The sequence below is a fragment of the Emydura macquarii genome, unplaced genomic scaffold (genome assembly GCF_026122565.2).
Source record: "Emydura macquarii macquarii isolate MOO-44397 ecotype Brisbane River unplaced genomic scaffold, CSIRO-AGI_Emac_v2 contig_1230, whole genome shotgun sequence".
Classification (NCBI taxonomy): Eukaryota; Metazoa; Chordata; order Testudines; family Chelidae; genus Emydura; species Emydura macquarii.
This window is the reverse complement of record NW_027131367.1, coordinates 17,241,362-17,262,218: the sequence shown is the minus strand read 5'-3', so window position 1 is coordinate 17,262,218 and position 20,857 is coordinate 17,241,362. Positions and strand designations below refer to the sequence as shown.

At 38.2% G+C, this 20,857-nt stretch overlaps 1 protein-coding gene across 4 annotated transcripts in view; it reads right to left on the bottom strand.

Annotated features, from left to right (window-relative positions):
* The window catches only part of TBCD (tubulin folding cofactor D), a 228,356-nt gene that overhangs the window by 73,219 nt on the left and 134,280 nt on the right, over nt 1-20,857 (bottom strand). For all 4 annotated transcript variants that reach the window (XM_067547679.1, XM_067547678.1, XM_067547681.1 and 1 more), the window contains 7 exons: nt 20,536-20,621; nt 14,567-14,647; nt 12,619-12,692; nt 11,742-11,859; nt 10,165-10,225; nt 8,628-8,650; nt 682-713 (listed from right to left, as the gene is read on the bottom strand). In XM_067547679.1, the coding sequence (XP_067403780.1) occupies nt 682-713; nt 8,628-8,650; nt 10,165-10,225; nt 11,742-11,859; nt 12,619-12,692; nt 14,567-14,647; nt 20,536-20,621 (475 nt within the window). The remainder of the gene's footprint in view (nt 1-681; nt 714-8,627; nt 8,651-10,164; nt 10,226-11,741; nt 11,860-12,618; nt 12,693-14,566; nt 14,648-20,535; nt 20,622-20,857) is intronic.

The window sequence follows — 20,857 nt, the reverse complement described above, 5'->3', positions numbered from 1 at the left end:
GGCGACCCTTTTAATTGTTCTTTGGAGATGTTTGTAGTCTTTTTAAAGACCTTCAAATTAAAGAAATTAGGGGATGGGGAAGTAAAGGTAATTTTCTTCACCAAACTAGTCCGAGAAAAGTATGAGTTTGAAGCTCAGGAAAAGTAGCGAGTAAGACACTCATTAGATTCTGTCTTGTCGCCATATACAATAAGAGAATTGGGGGAGGGCCACTGTCACTCGACTCTTTATGGCCTCGTACAGGCAAAAGGACCTGCTCTGGAGATGAATCAGTCTCCTTCACTACGCTACCCTGATTCATCTTCAGAGTGGATCTATCCTGTGCACTGAATGAGGTAGGGATCCTGTGCAAAAAAATAGTATGTGATCATGTAATTAGACACGATCATAATGCATGAGATACAAGGGGCCAAATTAAGGTTGTACAAACAACTTGAATATTGGCATTTCCTAATTTCTGAATGCCTGACTTTGCATCTTTAATGTTCTTTTAATGTAGGTTATGAGGGTGAGGGGTGCAAGAGAGAGATCTTGTATATTCAGTGTTGACATTGCAAGAAAACAATGGAATGCTGAGAGCTGCAAATATTAAGGTAATTAGAGTAAATTAACTAACACATATTTGCTATTTTAATTCAATGAAAACAGCACCAGCCAACTAATAATAAAAGGGACACCTACCAGCTGGTCTCATTAGCTCTCCACCTAAACCCCTGAAATATAGGAACAAAAAGGTATTATTTTCAGATGATCAATTACTGCATACAGTTAAGTATGCCTATTACTGAAACACTGGAAGTTTTTAGATGAAAAGTAGCCACAGAAGCTCAAGAAGTAACACTCAAGTCTTCCCAAGATTAAATTTATAATCTCTCCAGTCTTACATTTGACCAACTCTCAAACAGCATTGTACCACTACTGCCTTTATTTCAAAATGCTCCATACAACACCTTATTGTACACTCCATTTTTTGTTTTCAAAAGAACAGACCTAATTTTTCTAATCCTATTTGAAAAATAAAAGGCACTCAGGTCCATGCTTCTTTCTGATGCTCTCACTTTAGAAGTACTATAGCCCCGTGGAATTTAGCACAGGATTTTTCAGTCACAAAATCTGTCATCATCTTACAGACTTTCCACTTGAGAAGCAATTATTTGAAAATCTTTTGAAAAGATATTAGAACTTTATTCTCTAGTTTATCCTTTTGTATCTGAGCATAAAATGTCAAAGCCTCTTTGATTAATGCTATTTGGTAACAGAAAAACAAAGTTTAAAGCTTTAGAATACAGATACATGCCTTCTACATAGGATAGATTTTTGGAAGAGCTCTCCTACAACATACCACTCAACGAAATTACACTGATGGTCAAGGCAATGCAGTCCTGTCAACCCTATAGATTTTTCCCATAAACTGTGGGTTTGCAGACCCTTCTATGGGGAAAGCTTCTGTGTTTGGCGGCTGTTCCTCATAACCCCTTCTCTTAAGGAAGGGCAATCAATTAATTATTCAGCATTTTACTAAATTGACACAAGATATCAGCCCACTTTTACTCTGAGTGATACTGTACTGTTGGCACTTCCTCTTCCTCCCCCGACCCCCCCCCCCCCCAAAAAAAAAAAAAAAAAAAACCCAACAACAAAACCAAACAAAAACAAAAACAACCCTCTCACACATGCAAATTTCATCACTTACCTGAATGTGTTTCCTTCAAAGATTGTAAATCAAATTCAGTTCTTAGACTGATGCAATGCCAGTTTCCATTAATCAACTACTTTCCATACAGTTCTGGAGCCTTAAAATGCTAACTAAAGTTCTACAGAAAGTGACTTTTTACCAGGAGTTCAGTGTAATTCAATGAAATTCACACACTAGGGTAGGAAATTCCTTGCAGGAAAGATGGAATTGCAAAGCTCCAGGGCAGCAGACCTAATATTTTATTTGAACATGAATGTTTACTTTCATTTTATTTAGATCCAGATTAGAACCAAGTACAGAATTTATTAATTTGAATTTGCATGTAAATTAAAAACATTCACAGAATTATTTTTAAAGTTATAATTCTGGAAGACGTTAAGAATCTCCCTTTCAAATTACAAGGATAACATGATGGAGTATTTTAGAAATGAACAGCTTCTCTTACATCATTAGCAGTGTTACACAGGTACCTGAGCACATTCAATCTGGAAGTTTTTCAGAAAGCTAAGAACTTCTGCTGACATACACTATTCAGTTTTAGCATTAGTCTTGGATTAGCGGTGATTTACGCAGTCTTGGTATAATGGGAACTATTAAACAAGTCCAGTCATGCTTTCACAACACCAGAATCTTAAAGAATATGCTTCCCTTCCCAAAATTTAAAACACTGCTAAATGATTTCCAGCTTTACATGCAGGTATACACAACACCAAAACATTTCATACTTTTATTATATAAAGCAAATGCTCACTGATATTCATATTATTTGTTGATTATGTTTTGACTTTAGGCTACCATGTTAATGAACCTCTATATGGAAAAGAATTTACAATCTTTTCTTCACGTTACATATATTACATTTCTTCAGAGAAATTTGCAGCTCGCCTATTTGCTAGCAGACCTAGAGTGCCAACTGAGGGTAATTAGACATATTTAATTAAAAAATTAAAATATTAGAAGCATTCTCACGTGCACAAATTCCTCAACAAATACAAAAATACTACTGATTACATGATGGTCATCATTACCTAAAAATACGAGTATAAACATAAATGTATTACTGAATAACATTAAGAGACATATCAAGCCAAATTAAGACTGGAATCAGGTTTGGACATTTTAGCTCCAAAATGTAATTTATAGAATAGGCAGAACAAATCTGACAATTAGAAATGCAGACTAACTATTTTGATATGAATCTCTTAAAATATAGGTTTGAACTAATGTGTTCATCACAAAAATAAATTATATCCATTCAGCTTCGTTAGGGACTTTGTCCACTCCACATAGAATGGCAGGAATATTATAAGGTTTATTTATACATTACGGGGATGCAGAGATACAAAACGGTGTGATCAATAATGTTCTCAGAGATCATGCTGTCTGATGAAAGATTCCAAACTGAAGAGGAGGGAAATAGTTATGAGTGGTCAGAGATGGAATAGCTGAGAATCTGATGGGATTTGTTATGGTCACCTTCAAATGATGTGGAAACTAAAGTAGGCTCAACCAACATGGAACCAACCATAAGGTCAATGAATCATGGACCTGAATTTGGATCATAGGCATCAAAGACTGAACAAAGCCCCTAAATGAAAAGCAAATGTGTCCAATGGCCACTGCACCTTTTTTCCCCCCATAGACATAAGCCTATAGGTGAATCCTTACCCTACTGAAGTCAGTGATAATTTTGCAAATGATGTAAACAAAGCCCTCACTTTGTGTCTCCTTTTCAGACATCTGACAAAAAAATAAGTTTCCGAGAATACAGAAAATCTAAGCATTAACTGATCTACATGCTAGTAGAGGGACATTTCTTTCATAGCTGCTCAGTCTATTTGCAGTCAGTCTTCCTTCTAGCAACCACTAAAGGCTCATTAGACATTACCCTATTTCAAAACCTGAAGACTGATATGTAAAATACTTTGCTTGTTGATATAAAATACAACATCATCATCTAAATATCAGCTTAAACAAAAGGCAGTTCTGGGATGCCAAATTTCTGAAGGTTATTTCAGTATTATGAATATCCTCTCCAGGGTACTGTTGTTAACATGAATTCCTGGAAGAACCAGTATTGCTGGGTGTAAAATTATTTGAAAATAATTTGGATTTGTGGGAATTGGAAGAGAAATCTTTTTCCAAGATTGGAATTTGTCTCCCACTAAGTTTATATGCCTCAGAGTCTTTCACAGGGATGCATGCCAAGAGACATGCTTGCCCTGAAACTACTGAGATTTCAAAGACCTTTGAGGTTGTTAACAATGAGGCAAGCTTATTATCCTTAGCCTTGTACTTGCTGATACCTGCAGGCTGTCTTACCCTCTCAATAAGGTTGAAATATCCTAGACTTTTCATTGCAAGCACAAAGCCTTTGCAACACTTGAGCCATGTCTAGGAGGTTTATTAGGGAAAAACAGGGTGGGATTTGGAATACTTTATTTTGAAGTTTTGTCACCCCAGTAATCAGAGCCATGATACATACTTATATTTCAACTCATTGCAAAACAGCTGTGCTTGATCAGCCAGTTCTTAAAAGTTAGGCAAGTGATCACACTATGTTGCATAAGGATGATGCAACAACAGATGAACACTTTAGTAAACACATAAGGAAGGACCCCAGTACAGAAGATGACAGTAAACTTAAAGTTCCATGTTACCATTCTACAAATATGAAATACTTTCTTTTATGTATTAGCCATCTAAAACACACGGCCAGTCTCTGAATTCAAAACAACGATATCGAAGGAAAACAACATGCAGTATGTGGCAACAACTGACTCATGGAAGTGGGAGTCGCTCTTTACTAAAAAGGTTAATGGTGGCCAGATACTCAACACAATTAATATTAACAAGAGAGAAGAAATGCTAGTCAAAACAGAGAAAGAACAGGTTAAATTAATGTAGATAAATTAATGTTATTCAAGTAGACAGGGTCTTATGAAATTCATCATAGGATATTTAAGGAACTAGCTCAGGGGTCCCCAAACAATGGCCCGCAGGCCACATCCAACCCACCGACACATTTTGACCAGCCTGCTCCCCACTCCCAGCCCTGCTCCTCTCCCACAGGCCCAGCACACCGTTCCTGGCCCCAAGCAGCACTGCATGGCAGTGACCACTCCCCTCTCCCAGACCCACCCCTCTCCCACGTGGGCCTAGCAGCACCAGGCCGGAGCCACACCGCTCCCAGCCCCAAGCAATGCCACGTGGCAACCACTCTCCCCTCCCAGCCCCACTGCTTTCCCCCACCCCTCTCCTACGAGCCCAGCATGCCACTCCCAGCCCCAAGCAGCATCGCATGGTGGCCTCTCCCCCCTCCCAGTCACACCCCTCCCCCCCACCCCTCAAACAGGTGTTGGACAAACACCTGTCAGGAATGGTCTAGGTTTACTTGATTCTGCCTAAGGACTGGATTTGCTAAGCTCTCGAGGCCCCTTCCAGTCCTACATTTCTAGGATCCTATGATTAACACTATTCATCATTGCATATTCAGCACTGATGGAAATCTTGAAGGCCTAATAAACCCACTGTTAGTAGTATAAAAGCCAAAGGCAACTATTTGGAAGATGCCCAGAACTTCAGCTTGTATCAATGCCCTATCCATCTCTAAATTACTGTGTGTTAGGCCCAGTATTTATGGGAAGATATATATCAGCTTCAGAACTGGAGTCAAGAAATGAGATACAAGTGAACGTTCAGAAACTCTCTTCAACCTGATGTTTCCCCAAGAGTCTCAACAACCATATGGAAGAAGATGCCTTTTAAAGAAGAGGACCACTACTGAAAATGTAACTTTATTCAAGGCTTCTTTGATAATGAATGCTATTACAGTGCCTCAAGTGCATTAAGATAATGTCCCAGCTAACAAGAAAAGACATCAACCATACTGTTTCAGGGTGAACACCACACATACTGGATTTAAAATGCTTCAGATGTAATCAGGTTGGGATATTGACTTCTTTTCCCAAATGAGATAGCTTAAGACACAATGCTCCACATGTCATGTCCGAAGCTTTTGTTTGCACTATTTAATGCTTAAAGTAGGTATGGGCATGACAATTTCTCCAAAATTATAAAATAGCATACATATAAAAAAGGGTGCACTGGACCTGATGCTCAGCTCACACTGATGTAATTTTTTTGGCTTCAGTGGAATTACTCCCGATTTACACTGGTTTGAAATCAAAATCAGACCCACAGTACCATATGCTTAACTAAAAATATACGTGAACATTTTTCAGCCCACCAGCACTCTTAGAGAGTTTTTGGACAGAATTAATCAAAACCATGTCCAAAGGAAAGAAGAATGTAGGCAAATACTGAATTTCTGTAGACTTACTTTAACTTCTTCATGACACAAAAGTAAGCCTACAAAACCAATTAAGTAGGAGGGAAGGGAGGAACTAAAATATGAAAAAATGATTAATGAACCAGAGGGCAGGGAGATCTGCCTGAACAGCATATAACAATAAAGATCTGATTACTGTAAATGTATTACATAATATCTCAATTTCTGAGACAATACAAAATCTTGTTTGCATATTAAAAAACATGATCTGCCCTATAACTCTTTCAGGCATCACTCAGGTCCACAGCACATAATTACGTCAGTCTTACTAAAGGTAATAATTAATAAAAGGCTAATTTACATGCAATACTATGTAAACCAGTGGTTCCCAACCTGTGGCCTGGGGGAGCACTGATCTCCCATCCCCCTGGCCGCAGAAGGGAACCACTGCCTAGGGACCCAGGTGGAGTGCACAGGGCTACAGGACACATGTAGTTTCCCAGTTGCAGCCAGGGGGACAGGAGATCAGCGAGGAGGCAGCCTGCCTGCTCACTGAACTCCTTCTGTCTGGCTGCAGTGGGGGGAGGCGGCTGCTGGCAGAGACTGGTGGCCCTTCAACGTTGTAAAAATGATATCTGTGGCCCTTGAGCCAAAAAGGTTGGGAACCACTGATGTAAACCAAATGCCCCTTTTACAGCAGTAGGACTTCTATTAAATCCTAGGCGGGAGATATTACATGTATGAAAAGAACTTTAGATATTGCTGACTAGGAAGCTCATAGCCTATTATAATGTACTTTACAGATATTAAAACTTGTTAATTACCACTTTTTAAACATGCAACTCTTTACACTTTTTCTCAACTTCATTTTGTGACAGGCACTGGCAGTTTTATTGTGAAACTAGCTTGCTCAACATGTTAAAATTAATTTGATTCAGAAAAACTAAATACTTTATTATGGCTTTATTTTTGGCCAGTATTAAATATGCATTTGTGACACTAAAAAAATACATTAAAATATTTTGATGTAATTTTAGTTTAAGAACCAGAAAGATGGAAATAAATTTCACTTAGATTAAATAAACAATTTAATTTTCAACATTCTTATTGGGTCTTGTTATACCCTAAAGATTCCAAGGAGTCATTTCTCAAACAGAAATCATTATGTGCAGTAATTACTCATCATCAAACAAGTTCAGCTTGTTCCACCGAGTGCTTGCATAGCAATAGCTAAGTCAAATTACTGGTTTGCTTTTAGAACCTGAACCAAAGGTTTATTTTTCTTAGGCAATTTTAAAGCATTTTATTACCAGTAACAATAATATTTTTAAAATGTGCATTAAGTTAGGCATCTTTGTCTTTTATACAACTATTGCTTAGGACAAATTATGGTGAATCAAATTTACTACTAGACAGAGAAAAAAATTTAGAAGCCTTATCTGTGATGAAAATACTTTAATAGGCATCTTAAAATACCAGTAAGTGCAAGATGTGCACTTTGTGACAAAAACAAAATTATACCCAAGCTCCACCCAGCATTAAAGAATTTATAACAGCCAAAACAGCCACCCACAAAGCCACTGCTAACACGTAGCATCAGAGTTATAAACTAAGGCATATTAAGCCATGCACCAGTAGAAGCTAGCTCAAATCAACAAGTATGACTTTCAAAAAGCAAATTTTAGCATTTGTCAAAGTTTCAAGATACTAAAATGTTTTCATGGAATGGGAAATATATAAAGTAATGTTACTGGTCATAGATATTCAATTCCATATTACAAATGCACCGAGATAATACTGCAACTCTCAGTCAGACACTCCATGTCCAAAGAGCCCAACTAGACACACGTTGAGAACATACAAAAAACAGTTTTAATTAACAAAGGTTGTTTATTTGGATCTTTATTCCTTTAGATCAAAGGGTCAAACTTGAAGTCTGATTTCAGTGTTAACTCACTTTTTATCCAAATTCTCAGGAAAGTTATACTTTACTTACTGGAGGCTTCATTGAATAAGTGAACGAAAAGGAAGAAACAATTCAATAAAGCCTCCATCTGGCCAAAGAATTGAAAAACAGAATTAAACTTCTTGTAGCATTGCTGACATAATTTCAAAAGGATTCAGAAAGTAAAAATATAATTTGACTACAAGGCAACCTTTGGAACATTTCCGCTCTTCGTAGGAAAAGGAGAGATTAAGTTCAGGAATGCAGAGTTCAGTAATGAGGAAGAAACAAATTATAAATTACTGAAGTTGTGGATTAGCAAATATGATGCTTTATTTGGAGGTTTTTCCCTGCCTCTCCTTGGCTCTGTCTGTCCCAATCCCATCTCCAATACAGCATCAAATGCAGTTTTCATCACCTTCTAATTAGGAATGACCACATAACATGCACCAACAACCCCAATCCCAGCTCAACAACACTGGTTTATTAAGGAGAAAGTCCTAGGTAAGATGCTATGCTATGGACAGAGTCAAAAAAATTAGAGTTTTTCCTCCAGTGAACTGAGGTTCTAAGGTATATTAGATATAACATATCTATGTAACAACTTTAAAAAGCTGAATTTCCCATTTTTATTAGGTCTAAACAATATTAATTGCCACAGTGGAAAACAACCGTTTTGGTTTCAAATTTCTTACCTGTACAACTGACGACTGCAAAGCTGTAATAAAACAGATGAAAATATTTGATTTATAAATCAAGCCTGTTTTCCCCCAGCTTAAATGTGATTCTTGTGTAATACATATTATGTAACAAAAGTGTTTCTTTAGGACTACAGAATTCAAAGGCATAATTTGGAAAAAAAATTGATATTCTTTCACAGAACTAATTTTCAAAAAATATATAAACTTTAGAGATCCAGTTAGATTTCATACTCAAGGCAAACAATCTGTTTGCTTCTGCATTTACAATGGCAGCTAAGTGCGCTTTTTTAAACATATGCTTTTAAAAATTTGGTCCTTTTAAATAAAAAGATTCCACATTGCAGAGTTTGAAAGAACACAAAACAAAAACTCTGCTCCAAAGACCTTACAAATTAGATATTAGAGAAGAGATATCAGGTAGAAACAGATGGGTGCACAAGAAAACAATACTAAACAGCCTGACAGGCGGTGGTCTCAGCACATCAGCTGCCTAACCACTGCCAAGTTTTTTTGTAGGCCTCACAGCAAAGGAGAGTTTTAAGGAGGGACCAGAAGGAGGACAATAATATGGCTTCATGGATGTTGATGGGCAGCAATTCCTATGCATGAAGGGCAGCATGGGAGAAAATACAAAGGTATTTGTTTGAAAATTTAATAAGCAGGCAACAAAGGCTGGCTGCATTAACCAACCGAAGGTGGAGGTTGACACCTCAAAGCATATGAGAGATGACAGGTAGCATGTGATTAGGCTGTGAAGTGCCCTTAAGTGCCTTACATTTGACGCTCTGGAGAAAAGAGCAAGAGGCGTGATGAAAAGAGAGGGTGAAAGTGATGAGCTAGGAAAGCAGGAGCATTCTGAATGGATAAGAGTTGGATAAAATTACATTTGTACTGTGAGGAGAAAGAATGAGAAGAGAGTGAAAGATTAAAGAGAAGGGCAAGGCAGGGGATAAGAGTGGGTGCAAGGGAGGTGAGGAGATCGGAGGGGGTCACTGGAGTAAATGGAGGAGTTTGAGGAGGAGAGCAAATGAGAAACAAGAGAAGAAAAGCTGGGGAGGAAGGGCAGGAGGTGAGATGGGAAGGGGAAGTTCATGTTGTATTTTGCTGATTTTCTCCTTCAAGACGTAAATGAGAAACTGCCAGAGAGAGAAATTGGAAGCAGGAGGGCACCAGGGTGCAAGAAGAGAGTCAACAGTGGTGAAAAGGTAGCTGAGATTTCAAATATGGGATTCAATTAGGATGAAGAAGTAGAGCTGCTTAACTAGGAAGATAGCAGAAATCATAGTGGAGAGAGCAAATCTGTAGTGAAAACAGCATGATCACAGGATTTCCACCAGGGACACTCAGCAGCAAGAGAGCAAGAGCAGAAGAAAAGGATGTTGGGGGGAGGCCAAACATCTGCAGGATTTGGGGGGATTTTTTTTTTAAAAGGGGAAAAAAAAAGAAAAAAAAAGCAACCTTTCAACATCCTTCGTGTAAAAATGAAACAACACACTTAAGATTCCAACAGCTATTTATATTTGGCACAAACCTCCTGATGGATCTGCTTAAGTCCCTCCAAGGATTTTTCATTGAAATAATTCATAACTGATCTGCAATGTTACAAAAGGATTTTAAGTCCAAACATGGCAATTTCCTGAACTTACATTAAGAAACAGACCTCCTCAATATACGTATGTTGTACTTTTAAAGTGACAGAAAAAACTTAAAAGTTTATGACTCTAAGTGATTCTCAGAACAAATGTGTAACATTCATTAATGTTCATTAAAGGGATTTAGGAAACATACAAACAGCTCATTTTTATACCAGCACTTAGAAATATTATTTCTGAAGAATTACAAAATAACAGTCATTTCTGTAAGTGAATAAGGCTACATGCAATAATATAATTCTAACACTTTTCCAATTTGTTTTTACCTTTAGACAATGGTATTTGTGCATTCCCGTTACTGTAATACTTAAATTGTCTGCACCAATTTCTAGTTTCTAGTATTACAATTGCCAAATGCCCCTTTCCCTAGATTTTGATTTTAGTTCCAGACCATGAGACAGACTTCTCATGCTTAAAGATTCTGCTTTAAGACGAATCTCTGACTAGAAAGCATATTCCTCTTTATGAGGATTTTTTTCACTCACCAGTCACATCCCATTTTTATCTTTTCATTGGTGGCAACTGTAAACCAGTACAAGACTGATACTTTTGCTTATCCTTTGATTCCTATTATTTTACTTAATTCATCCAAATTTGTTACCTTTAATAGATTTTCTTATAAAAAACACTTAGCTTATATGTACAGTCATTAAGATAATAAAATACTTACATTAAGTGCCACTCATACTGCTGAGGTGCGCATGTACTTTTTGTAACAGTGCATCTGAACAACTTCAGGAGTCAAAAAAGCAGACCTATAGTTACCACCTATTTAGCTCCTGTTCCCCTTCCTAAATTCAGTTCCCTTGGGATACAATAATTAGGTTGGTCATCAAAACTTTGGAAGAAACAATACTATAACTAAACAAAATTCTGTAAATGGTTGGTTAATAAACATCTTAAGAATTCTACAGAATTTTGTTTCTTTACTTTTATTCAGATTTACATTCAAGGGTCTAACTATCCACTGCCTTGAATCTTGTGTAATTATTTATACCTATCAGTACAGAGTGAATATAAAATGCTACTACTAGTGTGAGTGAATGGCAAATTAGTGTTTTTCAATCATTTTGCACTTCTGGACCAAAATTAAATAGTGAAAATTACATCAATCCAAGTGATTATTTCTCTCACAGCAAAGAAAGAAAGATGTTTCATTCAGTAGTAGTCTAGCAAACTGTGGTGGTTACTCTACACTTCTGACAATATCTTCTCTATTCTTGCTTGAGAGAGACAACAGGAGGTCTCACTTTCATGACGACTCATGGATTTAGATCTGAGGTATATAACCTCACCAGGTAAAGTGAGAAGGCTTGGCAGCACTGATGAAAACAAATAAAAGTCACAACAGGAGACAAGTTCTTGAAACTGGAGATTTTCATAATTATAGTGGGGAGGTTTCTGATAGATTATGCATTAAAAAGAAACAATAGTTTAGATAATGTTGTCTTTATACCTATTGTTCTCTGCTGCTAGTTTGTACAGTGCATGGGTGATCTCAGCACAGGCAAGAATCGCCCCATGGCGAGTGTGTAAATCTGTGCCCACTGCTAATGGTAGCAGTCTTGGCAAAACTGCAAGAAATGAAATAAAAAAATAGTAATTACATATTATATCACTACATGTAATACTTTTGTCTAGAAATTAATGTGGGAAAATCATTTCTAGAAAAATCATCTTCCCCGGAGCTATATCTTAGAGAGATATAGAACAAGAACATTTTCAGATTCCTAAATCTGAAAATCAATTTTAGAGATGTGAATAAGATTTGCCAGTGTTATAAAAAAAAATACCAAGAATTTCCATTTCCACAGTTAGATTTTTCAGTTTCCCCACTCAAAGACACACTATGAGCAAGCACTTCCTTTACTTTTCTGTTAGCCACATACTAAATTCATTGTATTTACTGTATCTACCCTAACTACACGTTGGAAAGGTTCACAGAAATCTGTAGCCTGCTAGCTGTTATATATGCTAGTCAAGATATCTTTGGGTTTCAAGATGCTCTCAGTCCTTTCTTGAGTTGCTTTAAACTGTTATTTTAAACATGAGTCACTTTGTATTTTGGATTGGCTTAACGCTGGACTTTGAAATTCTGCTGCCTCCTCCACTCCCCAAATTCATAAATCTCACTGTAATTCATGAAAAGAAAGTTTTAATGCCATCAGAATTACAGCACCACTATACCCAGTTGTGGGAAAAAACGTATTTAATCTCTTATTAAGCCATATTAAGTTGTATTTTAAGTCTTGTTTTCTTGGTTCATTTTTGCTATGTGCCCAGAGACACTTGATATGGGGTACTACATAAAACACAGATTTATTGTTACTCACCCACATTTGTCATATACTCAGGGGCTTGTGGAGTGAGGTTATGCAGAGCCTTGGTTGACAGTTCTCGAATAACACTGTGGAGATTGAAGAAAGCTTTTTGTTCAGCTTCTATAAATCACTGTAGTATCAGTTACTGACTGCTGCTCTTTCTTCATAACAAAAGCAGTTATATATTGAGATCCCATCCTGCAAACAGATCTGCATAGGCCACCCCCTACACAGCACAAAATCCTCCTGAATTCAAAAGGCTCCATCCAGGCCTAGGAGTCCACCCCGTTTCAGGGTTTATGTCAGCACCTCAGGCTTCCTCTATCTTTTTGTGTGTGTGAGAACTTAACGTTTTTCCAGTGAAGAAATGTATTTATGTTATTAACTGGAGGAATGAAAACATAATCAGCTTCATATATGTTGTCTGAATTATATATATTGGGACTCTTCAGTAGATACTGTATCCCCCACTGCCCCCCACACACTAAAAGATCCTCAGAAGGCACAAAAAGATAGAAATATTGACTAAACTATACAACACAGTGAATATACAACAGAAAGGACAAACTTCTGAATTCTGAGAGTCCTACATAGACACATCTGAACAAACATTTAATCAATGTGAACATAAACAAAACTGTGACCAAGACAATAAGTCTCACAAAGAGATGAATAGTTGCTTTGTTTTTGTCCCTTCATTTCTCCATGCCAAAATGAGAGATTTTAAGAAGAACCCTACATTAACATTTTTGAAAGTAAATTACTATTAAAAATGTTTCTAATAGTTAATTCAAATATGCAATACAGTTGAGAGTTGTCATGCAAGAAAGCATAGCTACGGTGCATGACTGTATTTTCCACACTGCAAATAAAGACACCACTCAATGTTATGGAATATGATATTTTCCCCAAACACTAGTGGCCCAAACCAGGCAGCCTGCAGCTAGCTCTTGACTACATGAATAAAAATTTACTGCTGAAAGAAACAAAGAGAGAGGAAAAACAAAACAAACATGGATGGTAGCACCTCAGGGCTCATCACAGATACTGCCAGGGACATTGCATCATGAGCAATAATAATAGTTTATAGTATTGTATCATCACATCTGCATTACATGTACACATTTCAATCTTCATGCAACAATGAATATAACTATGCTTTTATCTGCACCTACTAAGTCTACTTAATTAATGATAATTATATGGTGATGATGTTTACACTCAGATATACTATATAATGTATTCACCTCCTAAGACTAGGTTTAAAAGTCAGAAAAACTAAAAACATGTTTTAAGTGAAGCTTCTCAACAGTGGGGAGGTGGAAACAGGGAAACTGAAATCTGTCGCCCTGCTTTCAGAAAAATCGCAAGTGTTAGAATAATTTCATGATATCCATGCAATCCATGATGTCATCACAGAGGGACCAGATTTGAGTGAGTGTTGTTGTGACCCCATGAGTGAGTGGGGATGCTCTCCATGCCCAGTTAGAAAGTTTTGAAGCACCTCCCCACATTGAGAACCATTGATGTAAGCCATTGCCTGCCCAGTCAAATATATTAGCAATTCTAAAATGTTAACATTTCTTTTTAAAAAATGGAAACTAGTCATTACAAATTTCCAAGATTAAAAAGGAACAGAAATCTGCTAATAATTTTAAAACAGTTTTCAAAAGAGCCTATTTTATTAAAAATATAATTACCATAATATGATCAAACAAAAGTTCTAAGGAATAGGATTCAGTCCCTGATGCAGGAAAGCATAATTAGCGTTTATAAGCCCTGGTGCAATGGAACCTGATCCTGATCAAGGCCTCTAGTTCCTACTACAATAAAATAAGAACAAATGGACAACAGACACCCTTCTCCCTTTAAAGAAAGATAACTAAAGAGTTCCAAAAAGCACAATTTACAGAGTATTTGATTTCTAGATAATAATAGAAGTTACACATTTGAAACATACCCATCCCAATGGTTGATCTTCATGTTAACCAGGTGGTCAATCATTGATTGCGTATATTCAGGAAAACTAGCAATGTACACACTGAAAAAGAAATAAGTACATGCATATATACAATGGAGTAAAGAACTGTATCAGTTTGAATTTTCGCACATACTGCCTGAAGATTTTAACTCTATGGCTTTTAATGCAACAACAAAAAACCCTTCAAAATGTACTACACATTTGTCTATTAAAAGGGGCGCATAAACACATGATATATTCATTATGTTAATATTCACATCACCTTTGTAAAACTATTTTGAGATTATCAGTGACAAGCATTGTATACACGTAAATAATTATGTGACCAATAAATATAAGTAAAAATTAACTAGTTATAGATTTTACTGTTTAAATCCAATGATTTACACATTTTACATTTATAATTATTTAAGTATATAGTACACTGTTAGTATAGTGTAGTGGCACAGTGTGCATCATCCCCCTCTACTGCTGGTCTGCTTAGAGGACAGTCTATTATTGCTATCAGTTACTCCATTAGCTCAAGTGACAGGTCTGTGCGGTGGATCTAAACCAGTGGTTCCCAACCTTTTTGGCTTGAGGGCCACAGAAATCATTTTTACAACCCTGAAGGGCCACCAGTCTCCACTGGCAGTCCCCCGCCCCACTGCAGCCAGATGGAAGAAGCCTCCTCGCTTGATCTCCCGTCTCCCTGGCTGCAGCAGGGAAACCGCATGTGTCCTGTAGCCCTGTGCGCTCCACCTGGGTCTCTAGGCAGTGGCTCCCTTCTGCAGCCAGGGGGACAAAAGATCAGGGTTTCCCTCCCTCTGGCTCCAACAGGGACCTCAGCTCCTAGGGACCCAGGCAGAGCGTTTTGCCGTGCTCCCTGCTACAGCCGGGGAGAGAGGAGCGCTGATCTACCATCCCCTTGGCTGCAGCAATGGATGTGTACCAGTCTTTTAGTCCCGCAGAAACGTGCTCTGCCTGGGTCCTTAGGCAAAGGCTCTCTTCTGCAGCCAGGAGGAGGGGAGCTGCGGGCCACTTTGAAAGCCCCCGAGGGCCATTTTTGGCCCCCAGGCTGGGAACTGCTGATCTAAAGGTTCCAACCCCGCTGATGACCCACAGAGGTGTCAAAAAAGCAAACTGAAAACATAGAAACTCCACCACCCTCAACACTTCTTCAGCTCTGTCCTCCTTCCCTATTCCTGTCCCACTGGTTTCAGTCCCAGTCCCTTGCCCAGTCAATCCCAGTTGCCCAAACTCCTCATTTGATTGCTCTCAGTCCTCCCGCCCTACCTACAGACTCCCTTTCCACCCCCATCTCTGTTCCCCTTCTTGGCTACCAGTCTCCTTCCCAGACATTCCCAACCTCCCATCCCCCAGTCTCACTCTCTCAAACCAGTCACTCCTGATCTCCTTGTTCGGGCAATCTCAGTCTTTCCATCTCAGCCTCCTTGCCTAGCCAGCCTCAGACTCCCATCTATCCAAACTCCCAGTTCCAGTTTTCCACTACCAGTTCAGGTGTCCAGACCCAACACAACTAGCATCAGTTCAGAGCTGCAATTGCTCACTCCTGCTCAATCCTGGGCTGGAGCATATCCAGAACTGACAGAAAGTTTAAGGGATTTAGCTCCTAAAATCTAAGTCTCTACTGAACATGTGCGAGCTATGATTTTTGTAAAGGCTTATGAATTGGCCAGATTTGGGCAGATTTTCACTGGGATGGCAAAAGGTACATCTTTGATACAAAGCTTCCCTCCATCCCCAGCCAAATTTAAAGTCCCTGCTCCAAAGCATAGGGACAGCAGGGATTTTCAAAGACAAGGTCATCAGATTTTTTTTTAAATAGATGAAACTGTTTTTCATTGTTTTCAGAAATGGCAGAACCATTATACTGAAATTAAAAAAAAAAAAAAAAAGTCAGCCTGAGGTAGACATTCAGCATAGAAAATTTCAGCCCAAATAGTTAAGTTTAGCAAAGTTACAAGCAATGAAAACAGTTTAATGGGAAATGATGGGCAATCTTAATAAAATGTAGGACTCGCAACCCATCTAATAAAATAAATAAAAATGATAATGTGGCAATACCCATACAACTTTTTATATGATATTGTACCTTTGAAATAATATGCCTTCATTAATAAAAATAGTCAAATGCAGAAAATGACTTCTATCACTTCAAATGAACAGAATGATAAACACCCAGAGTCAGAACTTTATTAACACTTTGAGTGCTCAAAGAAATCTTTGTACTGACTTACACCTACACAGAGTCCATTTATAGTCAGTGGAAATCTATGTAGGTATAAGAGTCATGTGACAGATCTCTTTGAAAAGACACTAAAGCAGGACTATGGAATCTGTACACCCTATGTTGCTGCTTTTTAAAACTACCTAGGCAATTATACCACCTCAAGAAGAGAGGATCTGTCAGAGAGGTCCATTCTTCCATCCATAACTAATAGTACAGATTTTCTATACATAATTAATATACACCCATCCCCTTGTGCTTTGTGCCATTCACACAAATAATTAAGGAAATAATGAAGTATTGACCCAATTAATTACAGCTCATGTTTGCAGACAAACTACTTTCTTAATCCATCAACAGTTAAGAGATGGGATGACAAACACTTCAGGAACAAAAGCTTGATTAAGAACAGTGACTATGGTTTCAAGGAATCACATTTTAGAAACTATGATTTAGAGTCAACTTTAGTAACATAGGATCACACTTTAGTAACAAAGGATCTAGAGAGACCTGTGAAAAAGTATGATATCAGCTTTAATTATAAACAGGCAAAATAAAACAGGACTTTTAAATTTAGAATATTTTTGCACATTTCTCCTTAAGCAAAAGAAACATTTTATCACCGATGCTTAACACAACACTGAAAGTCACAATGTAAAGAGCTGAATGGTAGTGAGAGTTTGGAAAAAAAAGGCAACAGCACAGGCCTCAACAAAACAAAACCAAAAGTGAAGAGAAACAAACATCTCACTACTCCCCAAATCAGAAAAATCAGCATATTCTTTTAAGGGTGTGTACATTTTTAAAGTAGTGGGCCATCTACTCTGCAGGTGCAAGCTGGAGCAGTTCCACTGACTTCAATGGAGCTGTGCCAATCTACAGCAGCAGAGAATATGACCAATTGCATTTCCCTAGTTTGGTTTGATTTGGTAGAAGACAGGCTAGTTGGGGGACAAACAATGTGTAGCAGAAGGGTGTGGACAAGGGAAAGGAAAGAGTAGGCATAGGGTGGGAATTATGGACAAAAGGACAAATACGAAGAAGGATCCGTTAAATAAAAACAAAACACTACATCGCCCAAGCAGAGGGTAGCAGGATCACAGTAAGATGACTACAAAACATTAAACTTCTTGTTCTGCTTTGTGGGAATTAAAAAGCTGTTACATTTACACAGAATAACATGTGCCTATTTGTTTTCCTGGTATTTAGCCTGTAGTTCTATACTACATGAGTGGGCATGAGGCCCCCCCAGTTATTTCTGTTATATTTTTAAATGCATAATTACTTGTCCTCATACTATATGATGTGTGCAACAACTGTTCTTTTTCAGCATACCTTAGTAGATAGAATGGTAGACTGAAAGGGGGGGAGGGCAATACAGGGTGGCCAAAACTGCAACCTGCTTTTGACTTTAAGATGGCATTACAAATAGTGCAACAGAAAACAAAGAGTAGTTCAGTCACAGAGATAAGGGAATACTTAAATCGTTATACTGCTAGCTGAGTAGGCTCAAGTCAAGGTACAGTGCACATAGCAGAGCAGCACATCCTGAAGCAAACTCAAAAAAAATGTGTTCAATATAAATAAGTTAATTGCATACTATGCAAAAAAGGCAAAATGGCAAGATTAATGTACAAAAACCACTACATATCTTCAGTCTAACACACAGATTCAAAGAAAATGGAGAACACAATGCCTGATTGTTGTTCCCATCCTTAAAAAGGGTCTAATCTTTTTCTCAATAGTCTACACTGCAACTTGAGCCCAAGCTGAAGCCTAGCCCCCCCTTGCATCTACACTGCAACTGCACTAACCCAGGCTTGGACCCAGGAGCCCAGGACCCTGCAGGGCTGGAAGGTCTGAACTTGAGTTAAGCCAGGACCCAGGCTCCAAGCCCCACTGCTTTGCCATGCAGATGCAGCCCCACTTGACTTGGGTCCTGGGAGCTAGATGGAAGAATCCCACAATTCCATGGGACAACTTCCTTAGTCCTCTCTATCCCAGCAATCTGCAATCCACTCTATTGAAAACAAAAGCCACCCCCATTTTGTGAAGGGTGGCAGCAGCAGCTCCAGTCAGCATTACCTATTCTCTTCTGATCACTGAGCCACAAGCACACTATCAGAGAGCCTCATGGGTTTGCAATGGAGAGCAAACCAATCAAGCCTTTTGCAAAGCAAGCTGCTTCAAATTTCCTGTAACATGCAGGATGGGCAGTAAAGTTTTCCCACAGTGCACCACGGGCCTAGGACTAGAGTGGCCACATTCGGGAGGAGGGGGCGGTGTGAGGCATTAAGAACTCTGGGATATGATTACTTTGACTTGGGCCTGTGCATTGCAGTGTGGAGGCCAGAGCCCTAGGTTCGAACACAGGTTAGAAAAGTCAATGTAGGATTAAAATACAATGTAGATGCTCACACACAGGGTTTCCTAACACAGGTCAACTGACTCGAGTCCACTAACCCCGGGCTTACACTGCAGGGTAGACAGACTCTGAATCTTGCTAAGCTCTTGGTCTCACTTCTGTGAGTTCCACAAATTAACTTTGCATTGGGAAAATAATATTTCCTTGTATTGGTTTTAAATTTGTTTTCTGTTTGACTGATGTCCCCTTACTCTTGTATTAGGAGAGGATTAATAAGAGGCCCTCTCTAATCCATCTCCTCTATAAACTGAACAGTCCCAGTCTTTCAATCTCACTTCACATGGAAGTCTCCTCTAGACCACTAGTCATTTTTATTACCTGATTTTGAAACCCCTCTATTTCAGTGCTGGCATTTTTTTTACGTGAGTTACAAGAACTGAACATAGTATTCCAGCTAAAGACACACCATCAATTTACAACAGCACTATAATGCTTTAAATATTATTCTCCATCTAATTCTTTATACACCCTACACTACAGCACTTTGTTTGCTTTTCAACAGCTGCTGCATATTGAGTCAAGATTTTCTATGAGCTGTCCAGTGATGCCCAGGTCTTTATCATTAGAGTTTACACTTAAGATAGACATTATGGCTTGTCTGTATGGCAGACTACTGCACAGCAAGACAGCATTTGAACTTACACAGTACCAGCTTGCTGCACAGTAACATCTTATGTGGACACTGCTACAGCACACTGAAAGTCTTGAAATGTGGCTTAGAGTACTATGCTTTGAAGTAGTAGCACACGAAGCCACAGTCCGGGACTTTCACTGCACTATAGCAGTAGCCACACAGGACACCACTGCGCAGCAAACTGGTGCGTTGTAGATTCACAACTTTCCATATAGACAAGCCCCCAGCAATGATACAGGTAATTCAAATTACTGCTTTCAACAGGCACTATCTTGCATATGTCTGCAATGAATTTGTTCTGCCATCATGCTGCCTGTGCACCTACTTGTGTTAGGTTCCTTCTAAGTCCCTCACAGTCTTCTCCAGTCTTAACTAACCTACATAAGATTGGGTCACCCGCAAATTTTACCACTTTGATTATTACCCCCTTTTATTGATCATTAATTAACAGTGAAGAACATTAATATGGAACCTTGGGCCATCTATCTCACTGTTAAACTTTTGCTATGTTGTGCACATAATTTGTGTTCATAGGTAGCAGTAAGAAAAATTAGTTTTCTGTCAATTAAAAAAAGATAATAAAAGGTTATAAGGTAATAAAGCTCCATTAAATCAACCAGGCACCTTAAGTGTAGGAAAACTAATGCGTAGAAACTTACCTTATATTAAGGAAACAATTAACTCTGTTACCAACAGCAAAATAATCAGCTGCAGTCAAAATGTCAATGCCATGAGGAAAAGTGCCCTATTAATGTTAAGAGAAGAAAAAAAAATTATGACTGATCAAATTTTGTGTTAATGGTCAACAACAGCTGAAAGTGTTCCCTATACTAACAGACACCACCTATTCACAATAACTCCAGATTTTGTGGAAAGTATATCTACACAAAAGAGATATTTGATGTGCTGAACAGCTGACTCCACTTAAAAGAGGGTGGTCAAGAGACAGAGTAAACAATAACAGGCAGTAAATTTAGTAAT